General features: G+C 40.7%; 1 protein-coding gene across 4 annotated transcripts in view; it reads left to right on the forward strand.

Annotated features, from left to right (window-relative positions):
- Nucleotides 1-21,164, forward strand: part of LOC106604768 (nuclear factor NF-kappa-B p105 subunit) — a 36,157-nt gene that overhangs the window by 297 nt on the left and 14,696 nt on the right. The window contains exons 1-6 of one of the 4 annotated variants that reach the window (XM_045718143.1): nt 129-415; nt 512-552; nt 6,741-6,813; nt 12,489-12,529; nt 12,665-12,763; nt 20,204-20,352. In XM_045718143.1, the coding sequence (XP_045574099.1) occupies nt 385-415; nt 512-552; nt 6,741-6,813; nt 12,489-12,529; nt 12,665-12,763; nt 20,204-20,352 (434 nt within the window). In that variant the 5' untranslated portion in view covers nt 129-384. Of the gene's footprint in view, nt 1-128; nt 416-493; nt 553-6,740; nt 6,814-12,488; nt 12,530-12,664; nt 12,764-20,203; nt 20,353-21,164 lie in introns of those variants that run through there. The other 3 variants (XM_045718144.1, XM_014199785.2, XM_014199784.2) reach the window with 3 other exon arrangements.

Raw genomic sequence — 21,164 nt, forward strand, 5'->3', positions numbered from 1 at the left:
ATATGTAAATGTAATGATATGAGTAATTATAATAAGTAACCAATTTAAGTTTATTGTTATAACTTTGTTAGCTAGCCAAGTCCACTTCCTCATTGTCAAATTAGCTAGCTATTTGTATGCTAGCCACAAAAAAATGAAGTTGAGTAGTTAGCTATCTAACGTTAGTTAGACCGGAGCAAACGGACGGTTGGCTTTGTCTTTGTTTTGGTGTCTTGAAAAATGTACCTAAGAGAGGGTGCTGTTTTAGCTAATTTATCTTGACACGTGTGTTTTAGTTAGCTAACTGGTTAGCTTGTTAGATAAGTGGTTTATACACAGCATGCCAGCAGCAAATCCAAATGTCACGAGAGGTGTCTAATCAGGGCACATTTGAGATTGGATGAGATGCAGAAAATCACTCAAATCTTTAATTCCGGTAAAACATTTTGCTATGTAATAAAGCATATGTACACTAAACTACAATTATATTTTAAAAGTCATGACTTTTCTCAAGGTATTTGTCTTCTCTCAGACGCCATGGCAGAAGAGGAGGCTTACCTGCCTCACCCACAGGTAGGCTAGGTGTTTCATGTCCATGCTATGTCTACACTGGATCTCTGTATTTGTTTTTATATATATATATATATAAAAATAAGGCTATATCGTTTGTCACAAAGTTTGAAGCAGAAATCTATAGATTTTTAACTCTTCAGAACAATATAATTATAAAAGTAGAGGTTAACATTGTGGCGAGAGATGTACAGTGCCTTCAGACTTTTTTTCTTCCATTTTTGTTACGAAGTGGGATTAAAATGTATTTAATTTTTTACAAAAATGGTCAACTATCCTCACAAAATACTCTAATGTCAAAGTGGAATACATTTTTATTTTTTATTAATGGAAAATAATAAAATACACCCATCTAGCCCTGGGTTGGTCCCCCTTTGCCTCCAGAACAGTCTTAATTCCCTGGGGCATGGATTCTACAAGGTGTGGCATTCAAACTTTGCTCAGTTGGTATCAAGAGACCAAACGTGTGCCAGGAAAACATTCCCCAAACCATTACACCACCACCACCACCAGCATGTATCTTTGACATCATGCAGGATGGGGCCACCACAAACAGGCAAATAACGGTGCAGTACAACAGTGGTGTGCAGAACAGCATCTCAGAACGCACAACTCATCAGTCCTTGTCACGGATGGGCTATTGCAGCAGACAACCACACCGGGATGCACTCCTGTCAGCTAAAAACAAGAAGAAGAAGCAGCTGCTTACGCCAAATCCTGACATCGCCATCAGCATGACGCAACAGGAACTGGGATTTGTCGGACCAGGCGATTTTCCACTCCTCAATTGTCCAGTGCTGGTGATTGCATGCTCAATGGAGCCGCTTTTTTTTTAACGGGGGGGTGTACATAATAAACAGGCAACAGAGTGTATCTTGATTATATACAGCCTTATTCTAAAATTGATTAAATTGTTTTTTTCCCCCTCATCAATCGACACAATACCCCATAATGACAAAGCAAAAACAAGTTTTTAGAAATGTGTGCAAATGTATACAAATAAAAAAAACTATAATATTTACATAAGTATTCAGACCCTTTACTCAGTACTTTGAAGAAACTTTGGCAGCGATTATAGCCTCAAGTCTTGGGTATGACGCTACAAGCTTGACACACCTGTATTTTGAGTTTCTCCCATTCTTCTCTGCAGATCCTCTCAAACTCTGTCAGGTTGGATGGGGAGCGTCGCTGAACAGCTATTTTCAGGTCTCTCCAGAGATTGTCGATTGGGTTCAAGTCTGGGCTCTGGCTGGGCCACTCAAGGACATTCAGAGACTTGTCCCGAAGCCACACCTGCATTGTCTTGGCTGTGTGCTTAGGGTTGTTGTCCTGTTGGAAGGTGAACCTTCGCCCCAGTCAGAGGTCCTGGGCGCTCTGGAGCAGGTTTTTAGCGAAGATCTCTTTGTACTTTGCTTCGTAAATTTTTCCCAGTCCCTGCTGCTGAAAAACATCCACACAGCATGATGCTCTTACCACCATGCTTCACCGTAGGGATGATGCCAGGTTTCCTCCAGACATGACGCTTGGCATTCAGGCCAAAGAGTTCAGTCTTGGTTTCATCAGACCAGAGAATCTTGTTTCTCATGGTCTGAGAGTCCTTTAGGTGCCTTTTGGCAAACTCCAAGCGGGCTGTCATGTGCCTTTCACTGAGGAGTCGCTTCCATCTGGTCACTCTACCATAAAGGCCTGATTGGTGGAGTGCTGCAGAGATGGTTGTTCTTCTGGAAGTTTCTCCCATCTCTGGAGCTCTGTCAGAGTGACTATCGGGTCCTTAGTCACCTCTCCCGATTACTCAGTTTGGCTGGGCGGCCAGGTCTAGCAAGAGTCTTGGCGGTTCCAAACTTCTTCCATTTAAGAATGATGGAGGCCACTGTGTTCTTGGGGACCTTCAATGCTGCAGAAATGTTTTGGTACCCTTCCCCAGATCTGTGCCTCGACACAATCCTGTCTCTGAGCTCTACGGACAATTCCTTTGACCTCATGGCTTGGTTTTTGCTCTGACATGTACTGTCAACTGTGGGACCTCACATAGACAGGTGTGTGCCTTTCCAAGTCATGTCCAATCAATCGAATTTACCACCAGTTATAGAAACATCTCAAGGATGATCAATGGAAACAGGATGCACCTGAGCTCAATTTCGAGACATAATAAAGGGTCTGAATACTTATGCAAATAACTTTCTGTTTATTTTTTTTATAAATTTGCACAATTTCTACAAACTTTTTTCGCTTTGTCATGTTGGGGTGTTGCGTGTAGACTTTTTTAATTTAATCTATTTTAGAATAAGGCTATAACGTAACAACGTGGAAAAAGGGTATGGGTCTGAATACTTTCCAAATGCACTGAATTCAACCCCCTGAGTCAATACATGTTAATCACCTTTGTCAGCAAATACAGCAGTGAGTCTTTCTGGGTCTCTAAAATCTTTGCAAACCTGGATTGTACAATATTTGCTCATTATTCCTTAAAAAAAAATGTCAAGCTCTGTCAAATTGTTGGTCATTGTTAGACAACCTTTTTCAAGTCTTGCAATAGTTTTTCAAACCGATTTTAAGTCACAACTGTAACTAGGTCACTCAGGAACATTCAACGTTGTCTTGTTAAACAACTCCATTGTATATTTGGCCTTGTTTTAGGTTATTGTCCTGCTGAAAGGTGAATTTGTCTCTGTCTGTTGGAAAGCAGGCTTTACCAGGTTTTCCTCTAGGATTTTGCCTGTGCTTAGCTCCATTCTGTTTATTTTTATCCTAAACACCATAGTCCTTGCTGATGACAAGCGTACCCATAACATGATGCAGCCACCACCATTCTTGAAAATATGAAGAGTTACTTAGTGATGTTTTGTTGAATTTGCCCCAAACATAACACTTTGTATTCAGGACAAAAAGTATATTGCTTTGCCACTTTTTACTAAAGTTTAGAGCCTTGTTGCAAACAGGATGCATGTTTTGGAATTTTTGTATTCTGTAGAGGCTTCCTTCTTTTCACTCTGTATTTACCCATGATACTAACATAAATTACAATGTTGTTCCGTCTTCACGTATCTCCTATCACAGCCATTCAACTCTGTAACGGTTTTAAAGTCACCATTGGCCTGCTGAAATCTCTGAGCAGTTTCCTTCCTCTCCGGCAACTGATTTAGGAAGGGCACCTTTATCTTTGTAGTGACTCGGTGTATTGATACACCATCCAAAGTGTAAAGTTAATAACGGTACCATTCTCAAAGGGATATTCAATGTCTGCTTCTTTTTTTTGACCCATCTACCAATAGGTGGTGACCTTCTTTGCAAACAATAGGAAAAGCTCAATCAAACGTTTTTGGTCGTGTACACATAATTTGCAGATGTTACCGCAGTTGCTTTGAAATGCTTATGTTTCTAGCTCTGACAGTGCAGTCATTACATATAAATATATAGTGTTACGTTCCCCAGCATGAAAACCAATAATGTCGCTCAAACTGAAGGGGGAACTAACAGACTGACAACCAAAACGAAACCGGTGGGGTTTTAAGAGGGGTTCTGAGAGAGCCAGAAGAGGACTGGCCACCCCTCATAGCCTGGTTCCTCTCTAGGTTTCTTCCTAGGTTTTGGCCTTTCTAGGGAGTTTTTCCTAGCCACCATGCTTCCACACCTGCATTGCTTGCTGTTTGGGGTTTTAGGCTGGGTTTCTGTACAGGACTTTGAGATATCAGCTGATGTAAGAAGGGCTATATAAATACATTTGATTTGAAAGACTCATGGGGGTGTCCCACTGAAAGTTGACTAGTAACAACAGCTGGAACCTAAAAGACACCCACTAAATTTGCCCAACAAGAGGTAAACAAAAGTTAAAACCCACACCACACTTAGACAGTAAGCAAACGGAAAAGTTGGCGCTAACCAAAATCAGGGAAATCAGATAAAGGATTTTTTGTCTAGCAATCAAAATAGGGAGAGCCAACTAAAGGTGTTTAACCCTCCACATCTCTCTAGAGCACTGGGCCAGCCACTCTTAAATAGCACCTGGGCCAGCACAGGTGAAATGTCTCCCCACTAACGAGATGGCAACCACCACAGGTGTAACACATACTGACTAATGAGGTGACTCCAATCGGTGCGCCTTATGTGCTAATGAGCTATACTCGCTAAAGTCCAAACTCAAAACATAAATGGAAAAACCAAAGCCTGTAACAATATGTGAACTCAGCAAAAAAAGAAACATCCCTTTTTCAGGACCCTGTCTTTCAAATATAATTAGTAAAAATCTAAATAACTTCACAGATATTCATTGTAAAGGGTTTAAACACTGTTTCCCATGCTTGTGCAATGAACCATAAACGATTCATGAACATGCACCTGTGGAACAGTCGATAAGACACTAACAGCTTACAGACGGTAGGCAATTAAGGTCACAGTTATGAAAACTTAGGACACTAAAGAGGCCTTTCTACGGACTCTGAAAAACACCAAAAGAAAGATGCCCAGGGTCCCTGCTCATCTGCATGAACGTGCCTTAGACATGCTGCAAGGAGGCATGAGGACTGCAGATGTGGCCAGAGCAATAAGTTGCAATGTCCGTACTGTGAGATGCCTAAGACAGCGCTACAGGGAGACAGGATGGACAGCTGATCGTCCTCGCAGTGGCAGACCACGTGTAACAACACCTGCACAGGATCGGTACATCCAAACATCACACCTGCGGGACAGGTACAGGATGGCAACAACAACTGCCCAAGTTATACCAGGAACGCACAATCCCTCCATCAGTGCTCAGACTGTCCGCAATAGTCTGAGAGAGGCTGAACTGAGGGCTTGTAGGCCTGTTGTAAGGCAGGTCCTCACCAGACATCACTGGCAACAATGTCGCCTATGGGCACAAACCCACCGTCACTAGACCAGACAGGACTGGCAAAAAGTGCTCTTCACTGACGAGTCACGGTTTTGTCTCACCAGGGGTGATGGTCAGATTCGCGTTTATCGTCGAAGGAATGAGCGTTACACCGAGGTCTGTACTTTGGAGCGGTATCGATTTGGAGGTGGAGGGTCCGTCATGGTCTGGGGCGGTGTGTCACAGCATCATCGGACTGAGCTTGTTGTCATTGCAGACAATCCCAACACTGTGCGTTAAAGGGAAGACATCCTCCTCCCTCATGTGGTACCCTTCCTGCAGGCTCATTCTGACATGATCCTCCAGCATGACAATGCCACCAGCCATACTGCTCGTTCTGTGCGTGATTTCCTGCAAGACAGGAATGTCAGTGTTCTGCCATGGCCAGCGAAGAGCCCGGATCTCAGTCCCATTGAGCACATGTTAAGTTTTCTGAAAATAAACGCAGTTGACAGTGAGGACGTTTCTTTTTTTTGCTGAGTTTATATGATGTGTATAGACATTATGCACAGTATATGATTAGAAAAGGTGTGTACGCAGTATATATTATGTGTGTGTCTGTGTGTGTGTGTGTATATATATATATGAATGACTGAATGAATGAATGAAGTGGGTTAAACAGTATTAAAGTGACCAGTGTTCAATTACTCTTTGTGGTTGAATCTGTACTTGAAATTCACTGTTCATTTATACATGTTTTATTGAACCTTCATTTAACTAGGCAAGTCAGTTAAGAACAAATTCGGCCTATCAAAATGCCTCCTGCGGGGACACGGGCTATATATATATATATGACAAAACACACATCACGACAAGAAAGACAACACTACATAAAGAGAGACCTAACTTGGGGACCTTACAGAGAATTTTATGTGTGGGGTACAGAGATTGGGTAGTCATTTTAAAAATCATGTTAAACATAATTATTGTACACAGTGAGCCCATGCAACTTATTATGTGACTTGTTAAGCAAATTTTGACTCCTGAACTTATTTAGGATTGCCATAACAAAAGGGTTGAATACTTAAGACATTTCAGCATTTCATTTTTTATTAATTTGTAAACATTTCTAAAAACATAATTTCACTTTGACATTATGGGGTATTGTGTGTAGATCAGTGACACAATCTAAATGTAATACATTTTAAATTCAGGCTGTAACACAGCAACATTTCCAAAAAGTTGAGGAGTGTGAATTCTTTCTGAAGGCACTGTATCTTGAGCTGACAGGTTTGCCTGTGTCTCTTTCATAGTCGTACCCCTACATTTGTCAGTGAAATGAGATTTCAATAACCTTGTCCTCTCTTGTTTTCTTTTCTTTTAGTACTATGACATAGAGCCAATATGGGATCCTCTGAATTTCCCTCCCATGTCACTCACCAACTCACTCCGGACAGGTAAGAAGAAGTCATGACTTCATGGCAGAGCATAATCTTTTTATCTGACCTATAAACCCCTTTTGAATAAACCACTTTATAAACTCCTTTTAAATAAACCCCTTGAAATAAACCCCTTTAAAAGGTACTGAACAGTCTTTCTGAAAATGACTTTTTCTCTCATGGCTAACTACCAAGAAGTTTGAAAAGACAGCCTGAGTGGGTGGGGAGCTTATTTTCATTAGCTCGCCTTGATTGACAGCTCTTAGAAACGCAAATGTCAAGCAACTTCGATACAGTGAGAAGTGTTGCAGTAAAATAATCTCAAGCAAATTTGGTGATATACAATGCAACTCGAACATTGAAATTGCATCAGTGATATACAGCATGTGTATATTAGAGGGCGGCCGATTTAATTAGGGCCGATTTCAAGTTTTCATAACAATCGGTAATCGTCATTTTTGGACGCCGATTATGGCCAATTACATTGCACTCCACGAGGAGACTGAGTGGCAGGCTGACCACCTGTTACGCGAGTGCAGCAAGGAGCCAAGGTAAGTTGCTAGCTAGCATTAAACTTATCTTATAAAAAACAATCAATCTTAACATAATCACTAGTTAACTACACATGGTTGATGATATTACTAGTTTATCTAGCTTGTCCTGCGTTGCATATGATCAATGCGGTGCCTGTTAATTTATCATCGAATCACAGCCTACTTCGCCAAACGGGTGATGATTTAACTAGCGCTTTCACGAAAAAAGCACTGTCGTTGCACCAAAGTCTACCTAACCATAAACATCAATACCTTTCTTAAAATCAATACACAAGTATATTTTTTTAAACCTTCATATTTAGCTAATATTGCCTGCTAACATGAATTTCTTTTAACTAGGGAAATTGGGTCACTTCTCTTGCGTTCTGTGCAAGCAGAGTCAGGGTATATGCAGCAGTTTGGGCCGCCTGGCTCGTTGCGAACTGTGTGAAGACCATTTCTTTCTAACAAAGATCGTAATTCATTTGCCAGAATTGTACATAATTATGACATTACATTGAAGGTTGTGCAATGTAACAGCAATATTTAGACTTAGGGATGGCAACCATTAGATAAAATACAGAATGGGTCCGTATTTTACTGAAAGAATAAACGTTTTGTTTTCGAAATGATAGTTTCCGGATTTGACCATATTAATGACCTAAGGCTCGTATGTCTGTGTGTTTATTATAATTAAGTCTATAATTTGATATTTGATAGAGCAGTCTGACTGAGCAGGCAGCAGCAGGCTCGTAAGCATTCATTCAAACAGCATTTTCCTGCGTTTGCCAGCAGCCCTTCGCTGTGCTTTAAGCATTGCGCTGTTTATGACTTCAAGCCAATCAACTCCCGAGATTAGGCAGGCAAAACTATAGTGCCTATAAGAACATCCAATTGTCAAAGGTATATGAAATACAATTGGTATAGAGAGAAATAGTCCTGTAATTCCTATAATAACTACAAGCTAAAACTTCTTAACTGGGAATATTGAAGACACATGTTAAAAGGAACCACCAGCTTTCTTATGTTCTCATGTTCTGAGCAAGGAACTTACATGGCTTTTTTACATGGCACATCTTGCACTTTTACTTTCTTCTCCAACACTGTGTTTTTGGGTCTGAAATTGATTTTATTGATGTATTATATTAAGTTAAAATAAGTGTTCATTCAGTATTGTTGTAATTGTCATTATTACAAATATATATACATTTGAAGTTGGGAGTTTACATACACCTTAGCTAAATACATTTAAACTCAGTTTTTCACAATTCCTGACATTTAATCTTAGTAAAAATTCCCAGTCTTAGGTCAGTTAGGATCACCACTTTATTTTAAGAATGTGAAATGTCAGAATAATAGTAGAGGGAATGATTTATTTCAGCTTTTATTTCTTTCATCACATTCCCAGGGGGTCAGAAGTTTACATGCACTCAATTAGTATTTGGTAGCATTGGCTTTAAATTGTTTAACTTGGGTCAAACGTTTCGGGTAGCCTACCACAAGCTTCCCACAATAAGTTGGGTGAATGTTGTCCCATTCCTCCTGACAGAGCTGGTGTAACTGAGTCAGGTTTGTAGGCCTCCTTGCTCACACACGTCTTTTCAGTTCTGCCCACAAATTTTCTATAGGATTGAGGTCAGGGCTTTGTGATGGCCACTCCAATATTTTGACTTTGTTGTCCTTAAGCCATTTTGCCACAACTTTGGAAGTATGCTTGGGGTCATTGTCCATTTGGAAGACCCATTTGCAACCAAGCTTTAACTTCCTGACTGATGTCTTGAGATGTTGCTTCAATATATCCACCTAATTGTCCTTCCTCTTGAAGCCATCTATTTTGTGAAGTGCACCAGTCCCTCCTGCAGCAAAGCACCCCCACAATATGATGCTGCCACCCCCATGCTTCACGGTTGGGGTGGTGTTCCTCGACTTGCAAGCATCCCCCTTTTTCCTCCAAACATAACGATGGTCATTATGGCCAAACAGTTCTATTTTTGTTTGATCAGACCAGAGGACATCTCTCCAAAAAGTACAATCTTTGTACCCATGTGCAGTTGCAAACCATAGTCTGGATTTTTTATGGTGGTTTTGGAGCAGTGGCTTCTTCCTTGCTGAGCGGCCTTTCAGGTTATGTTGATATAGGACTCGTTTTACTGTGGATATAGATACTTTTGTACCTGTTTTCCCCCAGCATCTTCACAAGGTCCTTTGCTGTTGTTCTGGGATTGATTTGCACTTTCCACACCAAAGTACGCTCATCTCTAGGAGACAGAATGCGTCTCCTTCCTGAACGGTATGACGGCTGCGTGGTCCCATGGTGTTTATACTTGTGTACAATTGTTTGACAGTTGAACGTGGTACCTTCAGGCATTTGGAAATTGCTCCCAAGGATGAACCAGACTTGTGGAGGTCTTAAATTTTTTTTCTGAGGTCTTGGCTGATTTCTTTTGATTTTCCCATGATGTCAAGCGAAGAGGCAGTGAGTTTGAAGGTAGGCCTTGAAATACATCCACAGCTACACCTCCAATTAACTCAAATGATGTCAATTAGCCTACCAGAAGCTTCTAAAGCCATGACATCATTTTCTGGAATTTTCCAAGCTGTTTAACGGCACAGTTAACTTAGTGCATGTAAACTTCTGACCCTCTGGAATTGTGATACAGTGAAATAATCTGTCTGTATACAATTGTTGGAGAAATTACTTGTGTCATGCACAAAGTAGATGTCCTAACCGACTTGCCAAAACTATAGTTTATTAAGAAGAAATTTGTGGAGTGGTTGAAAAACGAGTTTTCATGACTCCAACCTAAATCTATGTAAACTTCTGACTTCAACTGTATATATAAAAATCGGCCTATTGTAATTGGTATCGGCTTTTTTTTGGCCCTCCAATAATCGGTATCGGCGTTGAAAAATCATAATCGGTCGACCTCTAGTGTATATAGTGCATTCGTAAAGTATTCAGACCCCTTATACCTTTTCTACATTTTATGTTATAGCCTTATTCTAAAATGAATAATAAATAAAAATTATTGTCAATCTACACACAATAGCCCATAATGATGAAGCAAAACAGGTTTGATCTTGTTCAAGTCCGGGCTCTGGCTCGGCCACTCAAGGAACTTCAGAGACTTGTCCCGAGGGCACTCCTGCGTTGTCTTGGCTGTGTGCTTAGGGTCGTTGTGCTGTTGGAATGTGAACCTTCGCTCTCTGGAGCAGGTTTTCATCAAGGCTCTCTCTGTACTTTGCTCCGTTCATCTTTCCCTTGATCCTGACTAGTCTCCCAGTCCCTGCCGCTGAAAAACATCCCCACAGCAGGCTTCCATCTGACCACTCTACCATAAAGGCCTGATTGGTGGAGTGCTGCAGAGATTGTTGTCCTTCTAGAAGGTTCTCCCATCTCCACAGAGAAACTCTAGAGCTCTGTCAGAGTGCTCATTGGGTTCTTGGTCACCTCCCTGACCAAGGCCCTTCTCCCCCGATTGCTCAGTTTGGCCAGGCAACCAGCTCTAGAAAGAGTCTTGGTGGTTCCAAACTTCTGCCATTTAAGAATGATGGAGGCCACTGTGTTCTTGGTGACCTTCAATGCTGCAGAAATGTTTTGGTACCCTTCCCCAGATCTGTGCCTCGACACAATCCTGTCTCGGAGCTCTACGGACAATTCCTTTGATCTCATGGCTTGGTTTTTGCTCTGACTTGCACTGTCAACTGTGGGACCTTACATAGACAGGTGTGTGCCTTTCCAAATCATGTCCAATCAATTGAATTTACTACAGGTGGACTCCAAGTTGTAGAAACATCTCAAGGATGATCAATGAAACAGGATGAACCTGAGCTCAATTTCAAGTCTTATAACAAAGGGTCTGAATACTTATTTAAATAAAACTGAAATATATTTACATGTTTTATACATTTTCAAACATTTCAAAAAACCTGTTTTTGCTTTTTCATCATAGGGTATTGTGTGTAGATTGATGGGGGGGACTATTCAATACATTTTAGAATAAGGCTGTAACGTAACAAAATGTGGAAAAAGTGATGGGTCTGAATACTTTCCGATTGCACTGTAGGTATGTTTCCAAAATAGAGATTAAATGGGTCTATCCAAAGATGTAATTTCGTGAATGCCAGTGGTAGCCTAAAATTGGAGAGCGCTTTTATTGTCAAGAGTAAGCTCTTCCTCGCCACCTCTTTTCTTATGAAAAGGTCGTTTTTTTTTACTCCGTTTTATGTCATGATCTTATTGCATAGTTATGATGTAGACATAAGCCTACTTCTCCTTCTCAAACTTTCACTTCTCCATTGTTTCTCAAGTGGGCTGTTTTTTAAAACCAAGGTTTAAGCGAGACTAGTGGTTGTTTAGGCAAGAGTAATGGTTATGGGAATAATGGAAACTACTACTTTCTCGGGGATACCCATCTCTTTACCCACAAATGGCATATTCAAGAGCAGTCTAAATGAATGGATGTACCCCTCAATCTTTTATATTGATGCTCATTACTTCATTAATCTTACATGTATGGATACAGCCATCCTGTGAGGGCTCTGCTCCATTCTTAGAGCTGAAGGAAAATGTCAAATTTCAATGTCCAGAAGTTCTATAGAGAGCTGAAGCCGAGTATAATTTGGCTGAGAAGGTGCTTGATTGAAGTTACATCAGTGGGAGGATGTGGCTTAGGCAGCGGGCTCTGCATTAGGCAGGAAGAGGAAGAGGCTGGCTCAGCTAACAATTGTTTGAGGAGCAAGATGAGACGACTATCACAAGGGGTTTTGTCATATTTAGTAAAAGACTCAAAACCATTGTTTTGTTGACATGGAACTACAGAGCCCAGGCCCCCATTCCTAAAAGGTCATAACTGTTAGTTTTGTTTATCTGACTCAAAATACATCCTCTACTACAGCACCTGAGCTCAATTAAAGATGTTTGTTAAGAAGAGGGATGGCCCTAGAGAGCTACTGGTTGTTCAGGGTTTTGTTCCAGCCTTGCTCTAACACCTGCTTTCTCTAATCAATGTTCTCATTGGCCGCTTATTAGTTAGTAGAATCAGGTGTGTTAGAGCAGAGCTGGAGCAAAAGCCTTCACACCCAATACAGTAGGAGGAGGGTCAGCCAGTCCTGCTGTAAAACTAACATAAACCATTGTTTATTTGTTCTTAATTACAGCAGATAGACCCTACCTCCAAATCATTGAACAGCCTAAACAGGTAACCCTTGTCTTCAGTGTGCTCCTTCTCTCAGTTACAGCATAGGCTATGTAATCAAAGATAAATTAAAATGTTAACTGATTTCAAAGTAATATTAAAAACGGTTTATTTGACTATCATTCATCTCTGTCCCAGCGGGGCTTCAGGTTCCGTTATGGGTGTGAGGGGCCCTCTCACGGTGGGCTTCCAGGGGCCTCCAGCGAGAAGAACAGGAAGTCATATCCCCAGGTCAAGGTAAGTCCCACCCATAGATAATGATAGAGGCCTCTAGTGACCAAAAGGCTGTATTAGCATGGGCAGCGCCATTGAGGGTAGAGGTCTTTTCGAGTCCAAAAAGTTGAACTCGTTTTGAAATGGACCAGGGGCTTTCCCACTCAGACCCAATATGCATAAATAATTTTTTTAATATAGAGACCCGTTTCGAACGATCCCGAAGACCGCTAGATCCCATCTGTATAGACCTGGTCGGATGCAGACCCGGTCCGATCCGAGTGAGGGAAGAAGCAGAAAAGTAATTTAAGCTACCTTATTAACCGGCGCTGATAAAGCGCGAGTGTGAGCGAGTGACAAGTTGAGTAGGAAGAGACAGCAACCAACCAAGCTGACGCGCGCTATAGTAGGCTAATAGCTGCATAGCTAGGTTATTCATCATCCAATATGATTACATAGTATTACACGGCATGCGCTTTCTCATCCTACAGTTAATAATAACAACAACTCCATTCAGAAAATTAAGTAGCAGCCTACACATTGGCTCTTGGTCGTTGTAGCATATCCTCCTTCTTTAACTTTTAATTGTCATTTTAATTCCATCTTCCATTGATTAGATATCTCCTAACTTTTGCCACAGACGGCGCGAGGCTCTATGGCTGTAGCCTATTGCCGCTTTGTTGACTTAAGATTGTCAAACAACAAGCCACACTCTCCAATCTCGTGAAAAGCAAGAGCAGCCGCATAAAGGATCAAATGATTCTCTCTACTGCAGCAGTCGTGTTTGGATCTGTACGGGCCCTTCCGGACAAGTCATTTTAAAATGATACATACCCAAGACATATCAGATCCGACCCAGACCTGTGACATTATTTAGAGTTCTTGATCGGGCATTCGGGTACAGGTGGATCCGTGAAGACCTCTAATTGAGGGCTTCCACCATTTTAATATAGTCAACTGGGTGGGACCTGGGTGGGAGTCATGTCCAACTGGGTCATCAGGAGGGATCAGCCAAACGTGAAGAAAACATTGACTACTTCAAAACGAAGATTGTCTCAATGACTCTGCCCATGCTGTCACAGATGCTATAATGGCATAGATACAAAGATGAGTCCTTTATGTATCTCTATGGTCCCACCAACATGTCCTTCCTGATGTTATTTTTTTCTCCTTCCATTCTTCAGTCACACCTTCTGTCCTTCATTCTGTCTTTCCGTTCTTCCTTTGTTCTTTCCCTACCCTCCTTTACTTTCTTTTTTCCTTTCCCTCCTTGAGGCCTGCTGTCCGTCCTTCTCTCCTTTCTTCTTTTGATCTTTCAACTAAACAAGCGGAAGTAGGAATTCCCCGTGACATTCCTAGGAATTTTGTGTCTCACGTGTTTGAGGTGTAATCATTTTTTTCATGTGTGAATGAAAACTTTTTGATCAGCTCCGCCTGTATTTCAAGCTAACATTTAAATGTCCTTCCTGACAGAAATCTGTTCATACAAATTACAACATTTTTCCCCTCACAAACACACACAGATACAAGTAATGTATCTTTAGGCAATTTGAACTATGTTCAGACTGTACTCTGGGAAATCCCCTCTTGTTGTGCCTCCAAGTATTTCCCTCAAGCAGTAAGAGTAGGTATTGTCTGTTGGTGATGAGTCACTTACTCCAACCTCTCATCTTCTGAGCGTGCTTTTGTTTCAATACATTTTAACCTTTACACCTGAGGGTTTTTTGCTAAAAGGTTTTAAGTGATCTTTCATTGGAGCGAGACATGAGAATGGATAGTCATTCAATGGTCAGGGGAAAGAGGAATGTTCTCTTAATTTCTTCAGTAAGCTCTAAGTTCCGTTCACAGGATTGTTTTTGTATTTTTTTGTAATTTTCTTTAGAATATACCTTTATTATTCCCCACAAACCCTACCACCCTTCCCCCAATTGGAGTAAACTAATAAACAAAGACATATAGGCTTCTACCTTCAGTTTATACATGCTATACACATTTTACAGACACAATCTATTTTACAAGAGTATATTTTGTTTGTTTTTAGTCCTGGCCTTTCTCTTTCTGATGTCCATCCAGTTTGATTTCTATTTGTAACTGTGCTATTTCACAACATTTCTGAACCTATATACATTTTACAGACCCTGTATGTTTTACGTTTGTTATCTTGTTATTAGTCCCACCCTTCAGCTCCATTCAACCCCTCCCATCTATCTCTTAACACCATCCATTTTGGATTTCTATTTGTCATATATTTTTCAACTGTGCTGTGATGCTTCACAACAGCACTGAACCTTTCTATTCTCATAGCTTCTACAGATTGTAAATTAAAGATACATTTTTTTGCTAAAATAATGATTATATTATTGATTGATTGACTATGGCTTTTCAAATCACCCAGTATTGCTATCTGCAGCGTTAGGTCTAGGTAAATGTTACAATTCTTCAGCCATTCCTGGACCTGTTACCAAAAACGAGCTACATATGGACAGTACCAAAACAATTTGCGTGTCAATTCATAAACCATGTGCCATGGAATCAGTACATCGAAAATCTCTTCCCAACTATTTTGCAATTTATATGGCACAGCTGTCAATTTTGGTCCTTAAATGAAACTGAAACAATTTCCTTTTACGATTTATGTTCTTTAATGCAGGGCCGACAGATAAGTTCCTTACTTTTCCCCCTTCCACTTGCCTCTTCCATTTTTATGGTAATGCAGCAATAAGTTGGTTGTAATTTTGGGTAGAGCAGACATTTCCATATGTCTGTGTTAGCTGCATGTGTGACAACTCCACCAGCCCTATTTTTGCTAAAAAAATTTTTAAAATGATAAATTATATAGAAAAATACATTTTTGTTTTTTAATCAATTGGTATATTTGAGTTTAACCACTATTTGTTGTATTATTTGTTCTGTCTTTTCAGGTGGATTAAACTGAAATGAAATCGTACCCGCAAAACACCAGTCTCAACGTCAAGAGTGAAGAAGCGACTCCGGGATGCTGGCCTTCTAGGCAGTGCAGTGTTCCTCTGTCCAGTGTCTGTGTTCATTTGCCCATTTTAATCTTTTATTTTTATTGGCCAGTCTGAGATATGGCTTTTTCTCTGCAACGCTGCCTAGAAGGCCAGCATCCCGGAGTCGCCTCTTCACTGTTGACGTTGAGACTGGTGTTTTGCAGGTGCTATTTAATGAAGCTGCCAATTGAGGACTTGTGAGGCGTCTGTTTCTCAAACTAGACACTCTAATGTACTTGTCCTCTTGCTCAGTTGTGCACCGGGGCCTCCCACTCCTCTTTCTATTCTGTTTAGAGACATTTTGCGCTGTTCTGTGAAGGGAGTAGTACACAGCATTGTACGAGGTCTTCAGTTTCTTGACAATTTCTCGCATGGAATAGCCGTAATTTCTCAGAACAAGAATAGACTGACGAGTTTCAGAAGAAAATTCTTTATTTCTAGCTATTTTGACACAATAAAAAATATTTTGCATCTTCAAAGTGGTAGGCATGTTGTGTAAATTAAATGATACAAACCCCCCAAAATAAATGATAATTCCAGGTTGTAAGGCAACAAGGTAGGAAAAATGCCAAGGGGGTGAATACTTTTGCAAGCCACTGTATATAAAGTGCTTTAATTTCTAAATGGAAAAACATATGTATAACAATACCCTCAAATAAAATGTGACGTTCTGTATCCCCACCTCATATGAAATGTTTGATCTCAAATCCCAGATGCTGGAGTATAAGGCCACATTTACAATTTTAGCTTCACTGTCCAAATACATATGGAGGGGAGTGTATATAAATTCCCCCCGCCATTTTCTTTGTTTTTCAAGCCTGTTGGGAATTTCCTCCTGTGTCATAGAGGTAATTACTAGGGACTGTCGAGTGTTATCACCAACAGGAAACTGTGTTTTCAGATCGCCTCCACGGTCTCAGACTCTTGACTGCCTCAGTGTTAAACATAGAGGTGTCTCTCAAACCTGTTCTATAGGTTGTAGAGGCAGATATAGCCCACTGTCTATGCTGTGCTTCTGTACATAAAGTTACATAGTACATTGATATGAGTTCTCTTTTAAATGCAGTGGATAAAGACGGGGCTTGAGGCGAGACATTTGAACTCAAGGGCAGGCTAAAGACTTTTCTAGGTAGGCAAATTCAAAAAGTGTTCTTCAGTCTCACCCTCTGACTGCTGCACGTAACAGCATATGTACCATTTCTTGGAACGTGGTTGGTTTTGTATGTAGGCCAATTTTGGCTGGGAGAACCAGAAAGAGGTGAAGTGAAGGCGTTTGTCTACAGTGTAGTAATTCATTTGTGTAAGATTTCAAAGTGGTTAGAAGGCATACTTCTACCTTTTGTGTCCATTACATGTGTTGATATACATAAGCATCCGTCACTCCCAGAGTTAATCATTTACAGTACCAGTCAAAAGTTTGGACACCTACTCATTCAAGGGTTTTTCTTAATTTGTACTATTTTATATTGTAGAATAACAGTTTAGACATCAAACTATGAAATAACACATATATGAAATCATGTAGTAGCCAAAAAAGTGACAGCTTTGCACACTCTTGGCATTCTGTCAACCAGCTTCATGAGGTAGTCACCTGGAATGCATTTCAATTAACAGGTGTGCCTTGTTAATTTGTGGAATTGTGTGTTGTGACATGGTAGGGGTGGTATACAGAAGATAGCCCTATTTGGTAAAAGACCAAGTCCATATTATGGCAAGAACAGCTCAAATAAGCAGAGAAATGACAGTCCATCATTACTTTAAGACATGAAATTCAGTCAATCTGGAAAATGTAAATAACTTTGAAAGTTTCAAGTGCAGTCGCAAAAACCATCAAGTGCTATGATGAAACTGGTTCTCATGAGGACCGCCACAGGAAAGGAAGACCTAGAGTTACCTCTGCTGCAGAGGATAAGTTCATTAGTGTTACCAGCCTCAGAAATTGCAGCCCAAATAAATGCTTCAGAGTTCAAGTAACAGACACATCTCAACATCAACTGTTCAGAGGAGACTGCGTGAATCAGGCCTTCGTGGTCGAATTGCTGCAAAGAAACCACTACTAAAGGACACCAATAATAAGAAGAGACTTGTTTGTGCCAAGAAACACGAGCAATGGACATTAGACCGGTGGAAATCTGTCCTTTGGTCTGATGAGTTGCGATTTTTGGTTTGCCTTTGTGAGACGCAGAGTAGGTGAACGGATGATCTCCGCATGTGTGGTTCCCACCGTGAAGCATGGAAGAGGAGGTGTGATGGTGTGGGAGTGCTTTGCTGGTGACACTGTCAGTGATTTATTTAGAATTCAAGGCACACTTAACCAGCATGGCTACCACAGCCTTCTGCAGCGATACGCCGTCCCATCTGGTTTGCTCTTAGTGGGACTATCATTTGTTTTTCAACAGAAAAATGACCCAAAACATACCTCCAGGCTGTGTAAGGGTTATTTGACCAAGAAGGAGAGTGATGGAGTACTACATTCGATGACCTGGCCTCCACAATCACCCGACCTCAAACAAATTGAGATGGTTTGGGAGGAGTTGTACTGCAGAGTGAAGGAACAGCAGACAAGTGCTCAGCATATGTGGGAACTCTGTTGGAAAAGCATTCCAGGTGAAGCTGGTTAAGAGAATGCCAAGAGTGTGCAAAGCTGTCAAAGGCAAAGGGTGGCTACTTTGAAGAATCTCAGAAAAGTGTTAAACAAATCTAAATATTTTATGGGTTACTACATGATTCCATATGTGTTATTTCATAGTTTTGATTTCTTCACTATTATTCTACAATGTAGAAAATAGTAAAAATAAAGAAAATAATTTATTGAGTAGGTGTTGTCCAAACTTTTCACTGGTACTGTATGTGATGCATCATTGTGGCAGCATGAATGGTATCAGCCTTTGACAGATCAAGCATGTTGTTTACACTATTTTTGGATATATGTTGGCTTCCTGTTAGTTCGAACAGAACTTTGTGAGACGTTGGTGTATGTGTCATAGAAAGTCATTCATCTGCATGCAATTCATTTCTGTTCACTGAAGAGAAGTGTGCATTCTCTTTTCTGTGAAGAATGGGTGACTGATAAGCTGAGGGGTTTCCCGTGAGGGGTTTTGGAAGGATGGGATCTTTAGCTGAAGTTGTGGAAGAACTTGACATTTTGTCATTGTTTGAAAATAGCTCTGGTTACATGAAGGACTGAGATTGTGAAACCTACCCTAACCCAGGGTTCTACACTAACGTTTTCCACTGGTGCTACTGACTTTTTTAGTTGGTGACACCAGCACATGTTTTGGTCGCACCAATTTTGAAAAATAATCTATTAAATAATTTATTTTGGAGGAGGACTGTGATTTCCCCCAGTTTTCACTATCAAAATCACACTTTTTAAATAGAAAAACAACAACATTGGAGTTCTTAACTGCACAACAATTCATAAACAACATAAGGGACAATTCTTTTAGGTCTGGGTGAAATATTAGAAGAGAAAATGTATGGAGTCAATAAAATGTGTGTCGCATTGCCAAGTCAAATGGTCGCAGTGTGGAACCTTTCCCTAACATGATGACCAAACTGGCTCCACGCCGGTTAATGCAACCTACTGAAGTGTGGACCTTGTTCATCTGTCAGTCACCCACGTGTGTGTGTGTGTGTGTGTGTGTGTGTGTGTGTGTGTGTGTGTGTGCGCGCTCCTAAAAACCGATGGGAGAGGTGGGACTTGACAGCGCGTCAAGTGTCTAAAATAGAACCATGTTCTTTTTTAGCGCCTGATAACATTTGGATGAAATTATTGAATAAGATGTATGTGTACATTTATTTTGCAACGCTCTCCCACACAACACAGGCGGTGTGGTCAGCATGTAACCCTTTGTCAAAATCTGAGCCATGTGTAAAACTGTTTTCATTCAGCATTTCCTTCATGTATTCATTTGGTTAACGCATCACTCAGAAATTGTTTACCATTTGGACTGGCATATTCCACTGTTTTGAATGCTGTGTGTTTGTGTGATTTGTATGTATGTGTTTTTTGACATATGAGTGACACACTCCTCCCCCCCCCTAGAGAAAGTGTGTGACTAACCTCATTTGGTTATTTCATCACTCAGAAATGGTTCACCATTTAGACTGGGATTTTTAACTGTTTCTAATGATGTGTGTGTTGTTGCAAAAGTGACTCATTTTCCCCCTAGAGAGTGTCTGAATAACCACATGAGAAACAAAGCACAAAGTGACAGTAACACTCCAGCTCCTAACTGAGCCTGTCACTCAGTCAAGGTATGACTGAACTAGCTACACAGGCTAAGAGCCAATAAACCCGAGAGCACATTTTAGATTTTACAAAAAATACAAAATCGTTACACAAAACACCACCATACTATGTAAGCAGTCTGGCACACGAGGCTATCGTTCTAATATCTTGTCTAAAAAGTGTCTCCCTCTAAAAAGGACATTGCTGCTGTCTTTGCAGATCTGTAACTACCAGGGGTTGGCACGTGTGGTGGTACAGCTGGTGACCAACTCTAAAGATGCCCACCTCCATGCCCACAGTTTGGTGGGCAAGCAGTGTGACAAGGGCATCTGCATCACAGACCTACAGCCCAAAGACTGCAGCATCAGGTGCGTCTCCATCTCTAGTTAGCGCCCGCATCAACACACACTAGGGCTGGCAACGTAATTGTATAAACATGTAACCAACAATTTATGGATGTAGACCATAAATAAAATAACAGTTTAATAGATCATTTAAAAAAAAAAAAAAGGTTTTAATAAACTTTATTTTCAATAGTAGATATATTTTACACAATAGCAGTAGTGTAAATGAATGATTATGAACAATTGTGTTGCTACCTTAATCCATCTAGATATCAAACTGTCTCCACCTCCTCCCGAAAACACGCTGTCTTGGCACGCTCTGTTCTTCAAAATGCGCACTCCCTTAGATGCTGCTGTAGCCAGCTGCAGTGCACATAATTCTCCGGTTTGTAAAGATGTAAAAATATGCCAAAATCCAACCACTCTGTCTGCTGAATTTAGCTAGCCAATGTCATTATTGGTGTGTGGACATTTTCAGTGCATTCAGCAAAGTATTCAGACCCCTTGACTTTTTCCACGTTACGTTACAGCCTTATTCTAAAATGGATCAACTTTAAAATACATTTCGTCATCAATTTACACACAATAACCCTTCATGACAAAGTTAAAACAGGTTGTTTGACACTTTTGTCTATATAAGGTCCCACAGTTGATAGTGCATGTCAGAGCAAAAACCAAGCAACGAGGTCAAAGGAATTGTCCGTAGAGCTCCGAGACAGGATTGTGTCGAGGCATAGATCTGGGGAAGGATACCAAAAAATGTCTGCAGCATTGAAGGTCCCCAAGAACACAGTGGCCTCCATCATTCTTAAATGGCAGAAGGTTGGAACCACCAA

Source organism: Salmo salar, chromosome ssa05 (genome assembly GCF_905237065.1).
Source record: "Salmo salar chromosome ssa05, Ssal_v3.1, whole genome shotgun sequence".
NCBI lineage: Eukaryota > Metazoa > Chordata > Actinopteri > Salmoniformes > Salmonidae > Salmo > Salmo salar.